This window comes from Dermacentor albipictus, chromosome 10 (genome assembly GCF_038994185.2).
Source record: "Dermacentor albipictus isolate Rhodes 1998 colony chromosome 10, USDA_Dalb.pri_finalv2, whole genome shotgun sequence".
Lineage (NCBI taxonomy): Eukaryota > Metazoa > Arthropoda > Arachnida > Ixodida > Ixodidae > Dermacentor > Dermacentor albipictus.
In genome coordinates this window covers 2,386,894-2,401,650 of record NC_091830.1, presented here as the reverse complement: position 1 = coordinate 2,401,650, position 14,757 = coordinate 2,386,894, and the positions used below count along the sequence as shown (strand labels likewise).

The following is a 14,757-nucleotide window of genomic DNA, read 5'->3' as shown; positions in this document are numbered from 1 at the left end:
AGGCTCGAGGACTAGACAAATCCTGTTCATCATTGGCATGCACGATCGCAGCGCCGCAGTGGTGATGTTTGCAGGAAACTCGAGGCGCCAAATGCGACGCCGCATTCATTCGCCCTCGAAGCTGCCCACGCGCTCTGCGTCACAGCGCAGTCGCCGCTCCAATCCTTTTTCCCGCAGCTGCGACCAGTCATTGAGGCCAGGTTGGAAGCAACGCACAAAAAGAGGGAAACTTTCCGCGACGGGCGCGCAGCCGCCTGTGACGTCGGCACAGCTTGAGCGCGCAGACCTTCCGGGAAGAGGGACTCGGCGCCTTCTGTCGGGCCCGGGACGACTCCAAAACAGCCGCAGTGCGATGAGACGCGCGATCGCACGCCGAGGGCGTTGTGCACGTACGAAGGGGTGAACACAACCGACTACTTTTGAAGGTTAAACATTTGGACGCACGCATTTTGCTCTCGGGAGTGTGGCGTGGTTCAGTTATTTCTTATTGTTATCCGTTTGCTGCCACGTGGGTATATATGTTTCACCGAAGTTGCCGAGGTTACGTAACCAGCACTGTAATTGGCTGTTTCACGTGTAAACTTTCGTTGGCTGTTTTGTGACGTGCGAAGCTCGCTACATCAGAGATGCATCAAACAAGGAAAGAAAGGGGAGACTACTCTGAACGCCCTACACGAAGAATCGACGATTCCCTGCGTTACAGCACGTGCGCACAGCTTTGGCAGCCTGGCACGCGCGACAGTCATTCGCGTACCAGCCACGGAAACACGTCTGCATCGCGGTTTGCGTTGTAGTCGCTGATATATATGGCTCCCTCTGCCGTTTTGAAATAAATCCCGTCCGGTGGGACCACAAGGCCTGTTCAAGCAAGGAGGCACAGTCGCAAGGAGGCACTGACAAAACAAAAGCTATTTTATTTCAACCAAAAAATAAAGGTGTGAGCTTAGAGACCGACATTATAATAGGTTCTTCAAGAATTGAGCTTGTTCAGTCTGCGAAGACGTTAGGTGTCTTTTTTGACAGCCATATGTTATGGACTAATCACATCGACTTCCTTGGAGGCAAACTTGCGCAAGTAGCTGGGGCGCTCTTCAGCTTAAGACCGCTGCCACGCAAGGTCAAACTTCTTTTGTACAACGCTCTCTTCCTGAGTCACGTACACTACTGCTGCCTCGTGTGGAGTACGACGTCTGCTACAAACATAAACCGGTTATTCTTGCTTCAAAAAAAGGCAATACGTAGTATCTGTAATGCTCCAGTAGACGCTCACACTGCACCTCTATTCAAACAGTTGAATTTACTCACACTGCATTCTCTGCCGCAGTTGAGGCTGTTACTAGCCTATCGTAAAGAAGCAAAACAAAGCCAGCCATACATCACATCGTTAGCACAGCTAACTAGAAACAGAACAGAATACAGTACACGGTCACCTGAACACTGGTATGTGCCGCACCCTCGCACTAACTATTCTCTTCAAATGTTGTACCACCGCTTACCACGCCATTAAACACGCTTAAATGTAATAACATAGATGTCACCTCCTGTCCTGTATCGCATTTATATGAGCATTTCAGTGACATTTTGAAGACGATTTAATGGGTTGTTTGTGACTGTTTTCTGAAGTAGACTGTCGTCACACATCTCAATTTGATATTAGCCTCTGTCAAATCATGTCTTATTCTTTCCTAAAATGATTACCTTGTTCTATTGCTGCTTTTTTTGTACAATACTGTACACTGTGGATTCACGTAGTTTTTATGATTTGTAACGTTTTTCCTTTTTTTTCTTTTTCTCCATTGCACTTCTGTTTGCTGGCATAATGTCTAAGCCAAGTTGTCATTGTCTTTGTTTTTTTTTTTCGCTTATGTATTGTTTGTCGGTTCTAAATCAGTGCCTGTGCCTTCTGCTGCTGCCCTCAGACCGGGTTTAAGGCCTGTCAAGTTGCTGCGAGCAACTTTTTCCTTAAATCCCCTATAAATTGTACGTTTATGGAAAATAAAGGCATTTGTTGTTGTTAGTCTCGACTAGCCCCTCCCCGCCCCTAAACACACACCGCCTTAATAAAGTGATCTCCGATGGTGGCACGCAGTCCTGGGACATTCGGGCGAACATGAGAGTCTAGTTTTGTTTGTAACATTCTACACCTGTGAAAGAATCGATTCCATCGTTGTCCAAGGTTTGCTGTACGCCTTGTGAGCGAAATGAAAGCTGGATCCGAGCGCTCTGTCCTTTGAACCCCCGTAGTGAACGACGGCAGAACGTGGCCAGTCCCGGTTGAAAACCTGTCGAAAGATCTACAGCGGCCGCACAGGCCGAAGCATCACGAACTACGTTTTCCGCTTATTAACGTAAGTCGAGAAGGCGCCGCCACGAGGCGAGGAAAAAGCCTGAAATTGAGACGCGGCCGTAAAGCTGCCTTCACATCGAGAACACGGGTGAGAGAGCGACTCCAAGCGGTTCCTGCGCTCCAAGCCGCAGCTCCAGTGGGCGTAGTACCCTCGGAACGAACGGGTGTCAGCCACTGCAGACGCTGAACCACAATGGCATGTGCCGCGCACCTCCGATGAAAGTGCTGCCGAGGGGAACTGGTTTTCACGCCTCGTGAAAGCTTGGCCTCGCACGAGAGATTGCATATTGATGGCACCGAACGTTTTTCGCTCTTTCCTGTAGAGCTCGGCGTGTCTTTTTTCTTTTCGTAAGCCGGCTTTGGAGCCGGTTTTGAGAGGCGCTGTTGCGACCGTCTGGGATGTACGTGATCTCGTCTCGAGAACCAAGCAGGCCCACGAATCACATTCTGCGTCGCACTGCTTTACTTTCTTTATTTGAGAAGCTTTCCCATCGGCACGAATGAACGTGCGGCGTCGCTTTAAAATACGCTTCGGAGGCTCTCGGAGTTGGCGAAAGCGCTTTCGGGTGCAACGCGTGGCCGGACCGTCCTGCGCTTGCGTCCCTCCGACTCTCTGCTGTGATCCTCGCTCGTTGCACGAACGTTGGCAGCGTGCGAAGGAAGGTCCACGGTGCGACCCTTCAGCGAGACTTTCAATGTCGAGACCGTTTCATACATGGCGAATGCCATGGGGACTAGGGATACCTCTAGCAAATCGCTCTCTCTCGCTCGCTATATATATATATATATATATATATATATATATATATATATATATATATATATATATATATATATATATATAGTGCATTATTTGTCATGTAAGTCGACATGCAATTAAATCTCACGTTTTTAGGTGCGAAATGTGGCGTAGATACTGCATGAAAAAAAGGTACCGCGCATGCAGCACAAAGAAAACGTGACGGGGTCTCGTGTTGCATGTACAAGCACGAAGGCACACAAACAATACGTTATGCGACGTAGCCTCACGTCTGCAAGTTGTAGTATATATTTGTCCCGCACAAGGCGTCGTGGATAGTGCACTGCGAAACGAGTGAAGTGAAACTTCTGTGGCCGCGATGCTTGCATCGCCTCCGCCGTGCTGTCTGCTACGTGTGAAACGGAGCGTACAACACTGCCTGTAGTTTGTGCGCATTGTACACATGCTATCTGCGCGAGCGTCGCGTGTGGTCGGGCAGCTAGCATTGTCCGCCAAGAAAAAAAATCCATTGCGCTTCCAGGATGGTGCCATGCTGACTGGGTGCATATTGCATGAAGAACAGATAGCTTTAATCTAGCAAATGGTGGCGGTCCAGTCACATTATCAACCTCGTGAGACTCCTTATGCATTTGATGCGAATTGCCGTAAATAGTTTTCAAAATTAACTCTGAAGCCATCACGTAAAATAGTCATCCTGGATACGGAGTCAGTTGCCTGTGGGACTGTATTATGGCAAGTGGCTTAGTCATATTCTTGTCATCACCTTTGGTGAAAATGGACACTAATGTGATCTAGAACAATCTGTTGTCACAAACGATGAAAACCACCGTTGAAGTACGTTCCGCATATAGCGAGTTGACAAGGGCGTAGCATGCCAACATAATACAAGATGATCTTACACCTTCATCTTTAACGCAATTTTTTTTTCTTCCTCCATAGAACACGAGAGGGTGGTTACTTTCTGCACGTAGATACACATGCTGCATTCAGCAAATAGCCGCGGTATTTACATGAAATATTGTTTTCCTTTTTCTGGTTCGTAAGATACCACTCGGTAATGACACTTGAAAAGCGACGAAGCTGACTTTGAGTCTGAGGATGTAAAAAAAAGAAAAGGATAGCTTTTTTACTTTCTTTCTTCGTGCAGAACTTACGAAAGAATTTTTTCACCTATGCATACTCCGCTCATCCATTTTTCGTAGCACCTGTGCAGTGTCTTTCCATTCGCGTTCATTACCTGTTCTCGATCCGCTTTCTACTATCGCAACTAGAACTAAAGGGTGCGCGTGAATGTGTCTTAGGGTTGTACCGAAGAAGACAGACGAAGGACACACGAGCGCGATGAAGTCGCTCCTTCCGCCTGACTTCTTCGCTCCAGCCCGAAGGACGTCTCCGCCAGCTCGCGCAGAATCGTCTGCGCTTCAGGGTCTCCGTTTGCGGCCACCACAGCTTGAGAGGCCCTGAAGTTTCCCGCGTATACAAGCCGTGCTAATCGCCTCGCTGCAGTGCTTCTGGTCGCCTGTCTCGGTGGAGCGGTGTCATCGCGTCGTCACCTGTCTGCCACGCGAAAACGTGGCGAGAAATGCGCAGTCCGCCGCATTTCGCTCTGCCGCGGTCTCGCCACGTATCATGCCCAAATCAGCCGGCATGCGTACAAAATTGAGTTTTCGACGGTGCCGTGAGGCTGGCTTCTTTCAACGAGAATGGTCTCCGTAGGTGACTTACGTGGCTTCGCGCTGTTTCGCTCAATCCCAATTTTAGGTCTCGTCACGAACAGCGAGCCCCCGGACTGCAAGTGGGTCAGGATTGCCCCGCCGCCGTGAGCCCGTTTCTAGACGGCTTCTTTCGACGCCTTACTACCACCCCCCCTCCCACCTTTTTTTTTTTTTTCCTTGTACAAATGGCCCTTATGCAGCACGGTGGTTCTGCCCCAGATGCGACTCGTACTGAGTGGTGGTAGTGAAAGCCCGTCTCTGCACCGTCAGGAAAAGCGTCCTGCGTTATTAGATCCTACCTTAACGCTAAGCAGCATAGCCGTACCTGCAGTCATGGTCGATCGAGCAGCAGTTATTTCGATCTCAGCGGTAGTCTTGCATCATGCGCATTTTCATTCGCATACTCACTAAATCCTGAAGTTCGATGAAAACTCGTCTGCCGAGGAAAGAACATGGCTGAAGAAACGTACACTCGCCAGCTCAAAAAATTCGAAACACAGATTGACGTTTCGGCGCCCAATACGGGTGCCTTGTTCAAAATGAACGAATGCATGATGGTCTTTAATATATAAGCGCCGGAAGACGTAATGCGCTTGCGTACAACTCAGGGAGGGATCCCCGTGCCCGGTTTATCGTATTAGTAGTAGATTGTACGCAGAATGATTCAAGGAGCAATCGGGATGATAATTTTTTCTCTCTTTCGATGATAGAAGCTGAATGCCAATTAATACTGTATCCAGCATTTACTTATTTTTTGTCAGTCTGTCAGTCGTGATGCTCTGCCAGGGCGCTGGAAACCGTGTGTCCTTTGGCTACATCATTGCGGTGCTGCTGTGTCCTTCTTTTAAAGTTCGCCGTCTCGCCTACGTAGCACGCCCGACAGTCCTGGCAAGGCATTTTGTAAATGACGCCCGGAAAAGTTCCTTTTTCGAGGCGGTCTTTGACTCGGATGAGTTGTTATTTTAACTTGCTTGAAGGGATGGGCAGATTTGTACATCATAATCTTTGAAAATTCTTGAGATTGACTCGCTCACGCCTCGTGCACAGGGGAGAGACGTCCGTTTTCTTGTTCTCATCGGCGTTACAGGGGGTTCAGCTGCACGCTTTTCTTGTCTTTATAAACTGGCCGGGATAGTCATTGCTGACCAACTCCTGCGTCACTCTCTTCAACTCAGCTCTGCGTGCGTCAGTAGTCGAGCAGAATCGGAATGCACGGGTGAACAATGTCGAGGCAACAGATCGTTTTTGTCCAAGCGTACGGGCCGAATCAAAGTGCAGATATTTCCCTGTGTGAGTTTCGATAAACACATGGAAAGGCCGGATGCAGTGCGCATGACTTACAGCGTCAAGGAAGGGCAAGCGACCATTAACTTCTTCAACGGTGAATTCTATTGTGCTTTGGAAAGAGTTCAGGTGCTGCAGAAAAGATACGACGTCTTCGCCGCGGATAATGGAAAAACAGTCGTCGACATACCGCAGGAACAATTTTGGGGCAGGCTGGAACGTCGTGAGGACTTTTATCTTCGAGGGCTTCCAAAGCAATGTTGGCACAAGACGCTGACACCGATGCTCCCATTGCCGTTCCAAACACTTGCCTGAAAAATAAATGAAAGATATGTGTTGCGTAACACTAAATCGCCTTTCCTTTTTTTTCTGCCCACTTTTCCTTTTTTTTTTTTTTTTGTACAGCTTGTCAGGATTGGGGGCTCAATCCCATCGCTCGTGATCCGTTGTCAAGATTGGAGTCGGGCATGAATTAGAAGGTAGCTGGCCCATGCCGTCGTCCAACTTATCCACGCTGAGGACACTTATGAAGGGAAGGACTGCTTCTCATCGAGAACGAGGAATATGGGTTTATTTACAGTATATCAGTATAACATGACTACTTGAGAGAGAGTGACCTGAGCAGCCGCACAACAGCGGTTTTTTTAAACACTCGGTCCTCTCCCGATGCAAGGTGATGCGAACGATCGCTTAGTCATCGCAAACTAGCCGCCTCTCCGCGGCACCGTTTACACACACACACGCATACACACAGGTGTATCCGACACCACACGAATTTCATAGAATTCGGAGCCGTTCCGGGTAGCGCGTTGTCTTGCGTCTTGGTCGGTGCGTGGAAAGGAGCTCAAAACGGCGTTCCCGCGGCAACTCGCGCACCCTTAGCAGATCAGGTCCGCGTTTGGGAGTTTGGTAACTATAGTTGGCCCACCGAACTCATTCCGTCACAACGGCGATGAGGCTAGAGGTTGGCGGCGGTTTCAGCACAAAGCCTGCTTCATCGAACGCAACCTAGCTGAAGCGACGGAGAGTGGAGGATGCGCGTATTGTTCCCCGACACAAAGTCGATTTATTCACGCTGTGGCTAGAGGTTGGCGGCGACGCTCCCGGAATGTTGCCGCCATAGTCGTAACTGGGTGGAAAACTTGCACTGTAGCTGGCCGTTCTTAACAAGCTCGAGCTTCTGGAACACGGCTTCTGATTCGATCTCGTTCGTTGCATTATTGCCGCGGCTGTGTACGTGTAGTCTAACGACCACTGCAAGGCTAGTTTTTTCTGCACGTATTGATAGTTCATGGACGTCCGGCCTTTTTTTTTACGCTTGGCTGTTAACCGGTGCGTGCACCATAAATAACATGAGCATTTAACGCATAACATTTGCGAATATTATTATTTACGCATGAAGCGCACCTCATAGACGGTGGTGGTTCTCTTCAAGACATATAGCGGGCAAATCCTTTGGTATGAGCACTGTAATTACGTAAAACCCGCAGGCTTCCCTCCTTGTGTGAGAGGTGCATTTTTCCTCTGGCCAAAGAGGCGAGTGCGTTCGAGCCCAGCAGGGGCTTCCAGAGACTGGTGTGCTGTGCATTGGAGCAAATGTAAATGCGCGTCGGCTGGTCATCTTGGTACCGTGCGCATAGACTAGCATGAGATTTCGCTTATCTGCGCTCGAAATAAAGTCAACGAGTTTTACACATAGCGTACGAAAAAGTAAAGGAGGGGTAGTGTCAATGACATTGCGCATGCGCAGAGCCCAGTGTTATTGTACTCTTGCAATGTATGCTTATCAGAATAGCCCTTCCGAAGTATCGCTCTCTCTATCTACGAGACTGTAAATGCGCGACCGCCTTTGCTCATTCACCTCGTCGATCGCCCGGTCATCGATTTTGAGGCAGCATGAATTCATTGCGAAAGTTTGGTTCGCGTGCAGTTCGAATCCGTAGTGTCTATAGGGAGATAGTAACGAGTCATGGCACCCGCAAGCAGTGCCGGTCCCGAAGCCCGCAATACGAGGCGACTACGGACGGGTAGCCTTTGGCACGGTAAGCGCGGTTCGAGGCTGTATAATGAGACGTCATATGCTAAATCGCGCACACGGCCCGCGTCCAGTCACGTCAAGTCCCTGCTGACACCAGAAAGCGTGCACAAGGTTAAGTTAGTGCCACGAAACATCCTAGAAAGGAGCTACGTTTGTATGACGCCAAAGTGAAGCAAAACGCTACACACATGGACTGGGAGAGTGATTGCACCGAAATCGGCTGCTGACGGTGGCGCCCTCTTTTTTGCAGAACGGCGGCAACTTTGCGGCCTCGCGCCCGCAGCAGATGCTGGAGTCGCCCCGCCGACACTCTTCCTCGGTGGTGGCAGCGGGCGGCCACGGGATGCACCACGTGGCGCCGCCGCTGCGCCGCTCCACGTCCTCGGTGACGCCGGTGGTGCTGAGGACGACGTCGCCCAAGCCGCCGTCGTGCCCGCAGCAGGCCGGCAGCCGCATGGTGCCGAGCAGCGCCGTCAACGGCAACATGGTCAGCGCGGTGGGAGCGCTGGTCGGAGCCGCGGCGAGGGCGGCCGACCACCGGAAGCTGGACCGGAGCTACAGCGAGCCCGCGGACCGGAGGGCGTCGCTGGCCGGCCCGCCGTCGCCGACGGGCGCCGCGCCGCCCACCAGCCCGCCGTCCGTGGCGGCGGCGCAGAACTCGAGCCGCTACAAGACCGAGCTGTGCCGGCCGTTCGAGGAGAGCGGCACGTGCAAGTACGGCGACAAGTGCCAGTTCGCACACGGCGGCCACGAGCTGCGCACGCTGGCCAGGCACCCAAAGTACAAGACCGAGCTGTGCCGCACCTTCCACACGACGGGGTTCTGCCCGTACGGGCCGCGCTGCCACTTCATCCACAACTCGGACGAGTCGCGCAAGAGCCTGCTCAACAACATCAACAGCCAGGCCCAGCGACCCAAGGCGCTGTCGGTGGGCAGCTTCGGCAGCCTCGGCTCGGCGGGCGACCTGTCCCCGCCGTCGAGTCCGCTCTACGACGACCCCTTCTACGCGCCCTCGAGCAACACGGCCTTCTCCTTCTCGCAAGACTTCGCCGCCCTCGTGGCGGCCAACAAGGGCCACCCGGGCTACGGCTTCGGCGGCTCGCAGCCGGCGCTCGCCGCGGCGCTGTCGCCGTTCTCGGCGCTGTCGCTCCCCGAGAGCGCCTTCCCGTTCCCGGCGCTGGCCGCGCAGCAGCGTGTCGTCGAGGGACCCCCGTCGCCCGTCGACTCGCTCGGCTCCGAGCTGGACTCGATGAGCGTCAGCGCCTCGTCGCCGGCTTCGTGCGGGTCGCCGCTGACCAGGCTGCCCATCTTCAACAGGCTCGCCAACGCCCGCGACTCCGACTGAGGCGCCGATCCCTGTGCGGTGGTGCCGCCCCCTACCGAACCCCAGGTCCCTGCCACACCATTGACACGTGCTACGCGCTGTAGTCAACGAGCCTGAGCTGCATAATACGTCTGCCGACCCTAACCGAAGCTTGTACAGCACTGATGTGATCGGGGACTCTAAAGTCCCACATGCTGCCATTGTTCATCGGTCACCTTTTTAAGTCTTAAGTTGATCCACGCAAGAGCACCACTTGGCAGGTTAGTTTCTCTGAAGATGGAAATCTTCCGAACCTGCTGCTCTTTTAGCTGCCTCGAGTATTTTCTGGAAGAAAGCATTATCATGATCACGTCAAGGAAGTACGTTTTCATCTATTTATTATTTGTGCTCATTCACATGTACCCTCGGGCGTCTTGGCAGTTCGGCTCAGTTTGTGTTCCCCAGCAGGTCTGAAGTGAAAGCATTTATTAGTCATCGACTCAGTTTGCAAGGATTTGCACACAGTTGTGTTTACTCAAAAGCAAGAGGTAACAAATGTTCCAGTAGAACTTGCTGGTGGAACACTGGCTTTCTTCACGTTTGGGCATTTTGGTTTGGCAGTGCGGACCTGGGGCTGCCATTTCTATGTTTACTTTGTTTTTTTAATGTGCATGTATATGCTAATTTTATTATTACAAATATTTAATGGCACACTGCTCAAGTCCTGAGGACCAAGCTTCCTGAAATGCAAGAGTAGCGAGAAACTCAAGAGACCAACAGAAAAGGAGCAACAAAATGTCAATGGTGCTCCTTCTATAGTCCAATACACGTTTGCCATAATACCTAGCTATACATGCCTATGCTCTCCAAACTGTTAGCAAGAGTGTTGTTCTTTGTGCAGTGAGGAACCTTGTCAGCTAGTTTTGATACCAGCCTGCTTGTGCAGGGATATTGCATCACGGTGTCTTGAGTTTCAGGTGCACTGTGTGGGCAGTGCCAGAATATTTTGTTACATTATACGAGTCTGCATATGCAGCCTGGTTTTAGTTTTCATAACTTTTATTATGAAAAGAAACGCTTATGTTCTGGCTGAGCATCACCACTACTGTGCCTTCTTGTGTTTGGGTAAAGATAGGCTTACAAACTCTTTTATTTGTGTGCTACATATTTCAGGTTTTACAAACTATACTGTGTGCTCGTGTTGTTCTCTTTGCCTCTCCATTCTTTCCTGTATCTGTCGTATTTATTTGATTTAATTATAATATTATTATATTAATTATATTATTATTATTATTATTATTATTCATTGTACACTGTCATCGGTTCTGTCAAATCGTGGTGAGCGAAATGTGTTTGAAGTCAGCAAGGATGTCTGGTTATTGTTTGCTTTTTTTTTCTTTGCACAGGAATCTGCAGTTTTTAAAATGTTATATTGTTACCCTTGGCTTCCCTTAAACAAGCAAGCTTAATTGGATGTAAATTTATGGATTTGTCAACTAGACCTTGTACATAAGCACTAATGGAAAAAAGGAAAGAAATGACCACTTCTGGTACCAGGCAAGGCATATTTAGCTCTGTGAGCTTTCCTTTATTTATTATATTTTTTTCCTGGGGCGTAAAAGCCGTGAGTACCTTTCCGATAATTGTGCATTGCTGTGTAGAGCAGCACTAGTGGAGCCCTGGCCTGCTGATGGTATCTGTGCTGTTGACAATTGTCATCAACCAGTGACATATTAGTTTTTCTCAAGTGCAGTTCAGTTGGTGCCTGCAAGTTTGCTCTTCATTTAAGCTACTGTTGTCCACTTGTTTATAATTCCTGCTGTACTTTTGTATTTAATGAGAATTTAATTTATTTATTGACATTGAGGCCTTTGTTGCCGGCTTTATTTTCATATTCAACCTAGGTTTGTGGCCTTGTTGCCCAGTCATCCGAAGAGATGAATCCATTCTTTCTTTTCGCTCTGTTGAGCCTGTGCTGACACATCACTTGGCAACTTCTTTCCGAAGCATATGCTGAAGGAAAAAAAACTAACATTAATTTATGTTGGAGACTGAAAGAGCTGTGCATTTCTTTTTTTCAAATTGTTTTTAGAGGCACGACATGCAGCCTCGTATCATTTCTAATGCGTAGAACAGCATATTGGTTTTCTTTTTACATGTATGTTTGCACAGAAGGATTCTCCCTTTAAACGGTTTGGCCATCAGCCATGGAGCTTCATTGCAATGTGTTCTTTGGGTTCACTTATGACTGACTTGTAGTTGAGCTTTATTGGCAGCAATGATGTGATGCTAACAGTCAATTGCAGTGAGTGCTTCAACTGATCATTTGTATGTGGGGGAATAGCAAGCAAAACGCAGTCTTCCACTATCATCCATTTCTTGTCCCTTTCCAAATCATCTCAACTCGTTATTTAAGACTCGCATCGTAGACTTAGACTGTCAGAAAGGATACATTGTTCAAAGTAGTGACACACAAACCGATGAAGTACACACACTACAAGATCTCAACTCTGGTAAGAATAGCTGGTGGGCACTGTCGCCATGCTCTTAGCACTTATTGTAACCACGGTGGCGAGGTCGTCGCTATGAAAAAAATACACGGGACTGCCGGTGGTTTCTCTACTGCCTTAAGCGTTTTTGTTAAAAACAAGTTGGAGCAGTTATGTCTTGGGCTGTTGTTAGCGTCTCAGGTCAGATATTGTTCTCTGGACTGACTATCTAAGGAGACTCGCGCGACGGGTGAGAAGAATAAAATAACTTATTTATATGCTCTCTTGTTGAAAACTGTTCAAATCGTTTGCCTGGTGCTGCCGAGCTGCATGCAATCCGGGACGTCCCAGTCAACTTCCTGTCGCTTCAAAAGTGATAAGCAGCGCCACGGCTTCGTTTCAATGGTGCTTGTGATTATACTTGGCGGTGCCTTTGGCAGAGCGTCGGCTATCGAAGGGTTCCTGCAACGGACGAGGTTCGCCCCTTGACCGGCGTCGATCCGTCGCGACGCTTCACGAGGGCGGCTTCTATGGCTCCGGCAAAACTGAGTGATTCAGGGAAACCTCATCGGGTCTTGCTTCTCGAATTTTCAAAGTTTCGTTAATCCACGGCGTTTGAGGGGTGCGTTTGGAGCCTGTGGTGACAGTCGTGGCCATTCCCGGCGCCGTTGCAGGAGCCACGTGCGTGGACGTCCAGCTCGCGCTGGTCTTGCAGTGCCATTCCAAACGACTTGCAGCGGGGGATCTCAGGTTTCGTGAAGGAGAACACTCTGTCCAGAAGCGAGACGCACTCGTTGTGATAGGTGCGCCGTTTCCCCAGCCTGTCGGGCCGCCGACTGTCCGGGACGGCGAGTCGGGCCTTGTTGCGCCCGCTGGAAAGTGCAGTCAGTGAGTTCGCACCTAGAGTCGAGTGGCGCCTTTGAAAATTGTGATGCTTGATGTGTGCTTGTTTGTCGCCGCCCTCGCGCTCTCTGCCGTATAACCTCAAGACCGCATCGTTCTCTTTTCTTTTTTTTTTACCGAAAGTGCCTTCCACGCGTCTTTTTTTCTTACTTGCAACGGACCAGACTGGAGGCGCAGAGCAGGCCGCGTACGCCATTTTGTATCTCTTCTCTCATCCCATATGCCGCGCCGCCGCCGAGTATTATTGGCACTCGAGGACCAATTGCGCGCACTGTCTCGTGTAGACATTCCTGTCGATGTGTGCCTTGTTCGCCCACTGCGACGCTTTGCGCTGTTTCATACGGCGCACGCGAGAATCGCCGGTTTCCAAGTGGCCTTAACATTTGCAGTTCGAAGTACGAATAATATAGTGCATAGATATATATATATATATATATATTTTGTACAATAGCGATACGAGAACGGAAATTCTATATTGTTAGCCTTCCCGGCCTTCCCTCTTTTTTTTTTCGGTTATATGTGCACGTTTGCTGTTTGTCTTCCAGCAGTACGAATAATATTGACAAGAAATGCGACCAACTTAAAAAAAAAAAATCAAGACTTCGTATTCTGAAGAGATTTGTCTTTTACTTATGTGTGTGTGCTTGTGTCATACCTTAATGGATTTTGAGAGAAACAAATACAAGATGTTTAAGTTATTAAACCATTGTGTGTTGTGTGGTATTTATTTCGCGTCGCTGACATACACAACAACGGGCAGCTTTAGCCGAGCGTCACTCCGCTCGCATTTCACGAGCTGCCGATGGGGAGCGTTCATTTCGCACTTCAGCATTTGTGCCGGCGGCCAACGATCGACGCGTGGTCGCAATAAACCAAGCGCAGCGTCGCGCTCAGCCTGGCAGCGTTGTGCGCATGCGCGTTCCGATTTAGGGGGAGCGCCAGCGAAAGCTGTCTAACGTCGAGCCGCGGGGCCATGTCACGGGCGGCGCTCGAGTAAAAAAAAAGAAGGGCACGCCACAAACACGCGGCCGATGCTGGACCGCTGCAGACCAAGTTGACTCCCTTCGAGGGCGGCTACACCGGACGGCAGAGTGAAAGGCCCCCGCGTAAGGTAAGGCGCGTCCTTAAATTGTTGCCCATCGTCGGGTGGGCATTGGTGAAGGAACGAGTGCAAGCAATCCTCCGATGCGCGTGTCCGTTGTGCGTCTGTGCCGCTTGGCTCGGCTGCGTCGGTCAGGCGCGCAGCTGTTGGGAGCGTGCGGCTGTGACTCACGACCGCGGAGGAAGGCCACGGGCTGACTTTAAGGGAAGGAACAGGTGATTTGCATACCTCCCAACATTTACGTTTTTATCAAAGAATGGCTGAGATTTTACACAGCGCTTGGGAAGGTCGTAATTTCGTCTTTCCATTGCATAATTTTTTCGGTGCCCTATTTAAGACGGCTGAGTGCTGGGAAATAGAAATTGTTGCCGGCTCATTTTTCGAATCTAGCCAAATTGCTGCCAACCACTGCACAACTGAAAAGTGCAACGGCCGCAAGAATTTACGCCGCCGTTGCTCGCCGAATGTTTAATTCGTAAACTTTATCAACATTTCCGTTTGCGTGTTTCTTCTGGTTACGACGGTAGTGCAGTTCGAGCGCCTGTTCACAAGCGTCGCTGTAGCATAACGGCCTTTCATGGCCAACTGGCCAACATCCCGAGTAGTATTTTTTTTTCTATTTTGCAACAAAATATGGTATCTTGTGACCACGGTTGTATATATATTGCTATAAATATACAGCGTGTTTCATGTAACTTGAACCAAGGATATTAATAACGTGTTTGACCGCAGCTGAATGAAACCAATGCCATATGTTTTGTCATGTGGCGCTCATTATTTAGAGTATGCTTTATGTTACGCCTTATTGGTTAACTA

General features: G+C 49.7%; 2 protein-coding genes across 7 annotated transcripts in view; both read left to right on the top strand.

Moving 5' to 3' along the window:
• The window catches only part of LOC135911963 (mRNA decay activator protein ZFP36L1-like), a 75,504-nt gene extending 61,962 nt beyond the window's left edge, over positions 1-13,542 (top strand). For 2 of the 3 annotated variants that reach the window (XM_065444335.2, XM_065444333.1), the window contains exon 2: positions 8,395-13,542. In XM_065444335.2, the coding sequence (XP_065300407.1) occupies positions 8,395-9,489 (1,095 nt within the window). In that variant the 3' untranslated portion in view covers positions 9,490-13,542. Of the gene's footprint in view, positions 1-7,916; positions 8,149-8,394 lie in introns of those variants that run through there. The other variant, XM_065444336.2, reaches the window with a different exon arrangement.
• A 210-nt stretch (positions 13,543-13,752) lies between these two features.
• The window catches only part of LOC135911965 (isobutyryl-CoA dehydrogenase, mitochondrial-like), a 573,736-nt gene continuing 572,731 nt past the window's right edge, over positions 13,753-14,757 (top strand). Inside the window, exon 1 of one of the 4 annotated variants that reach the window (XM_070527797.1) lies at positions 13,753-13,950. The gene's annotated coding sequence lies outside the window, so the exon portion shown is untranslated. Of the gene's footprint in view, positions 13,951-14,140; positions 14,157-14,757 lie in introns of those variants that run through there. The other 3 variants (XM_065444338.2, XM_065444342.2, XM_070527798.1) reach the window with 3 other exon arrangements.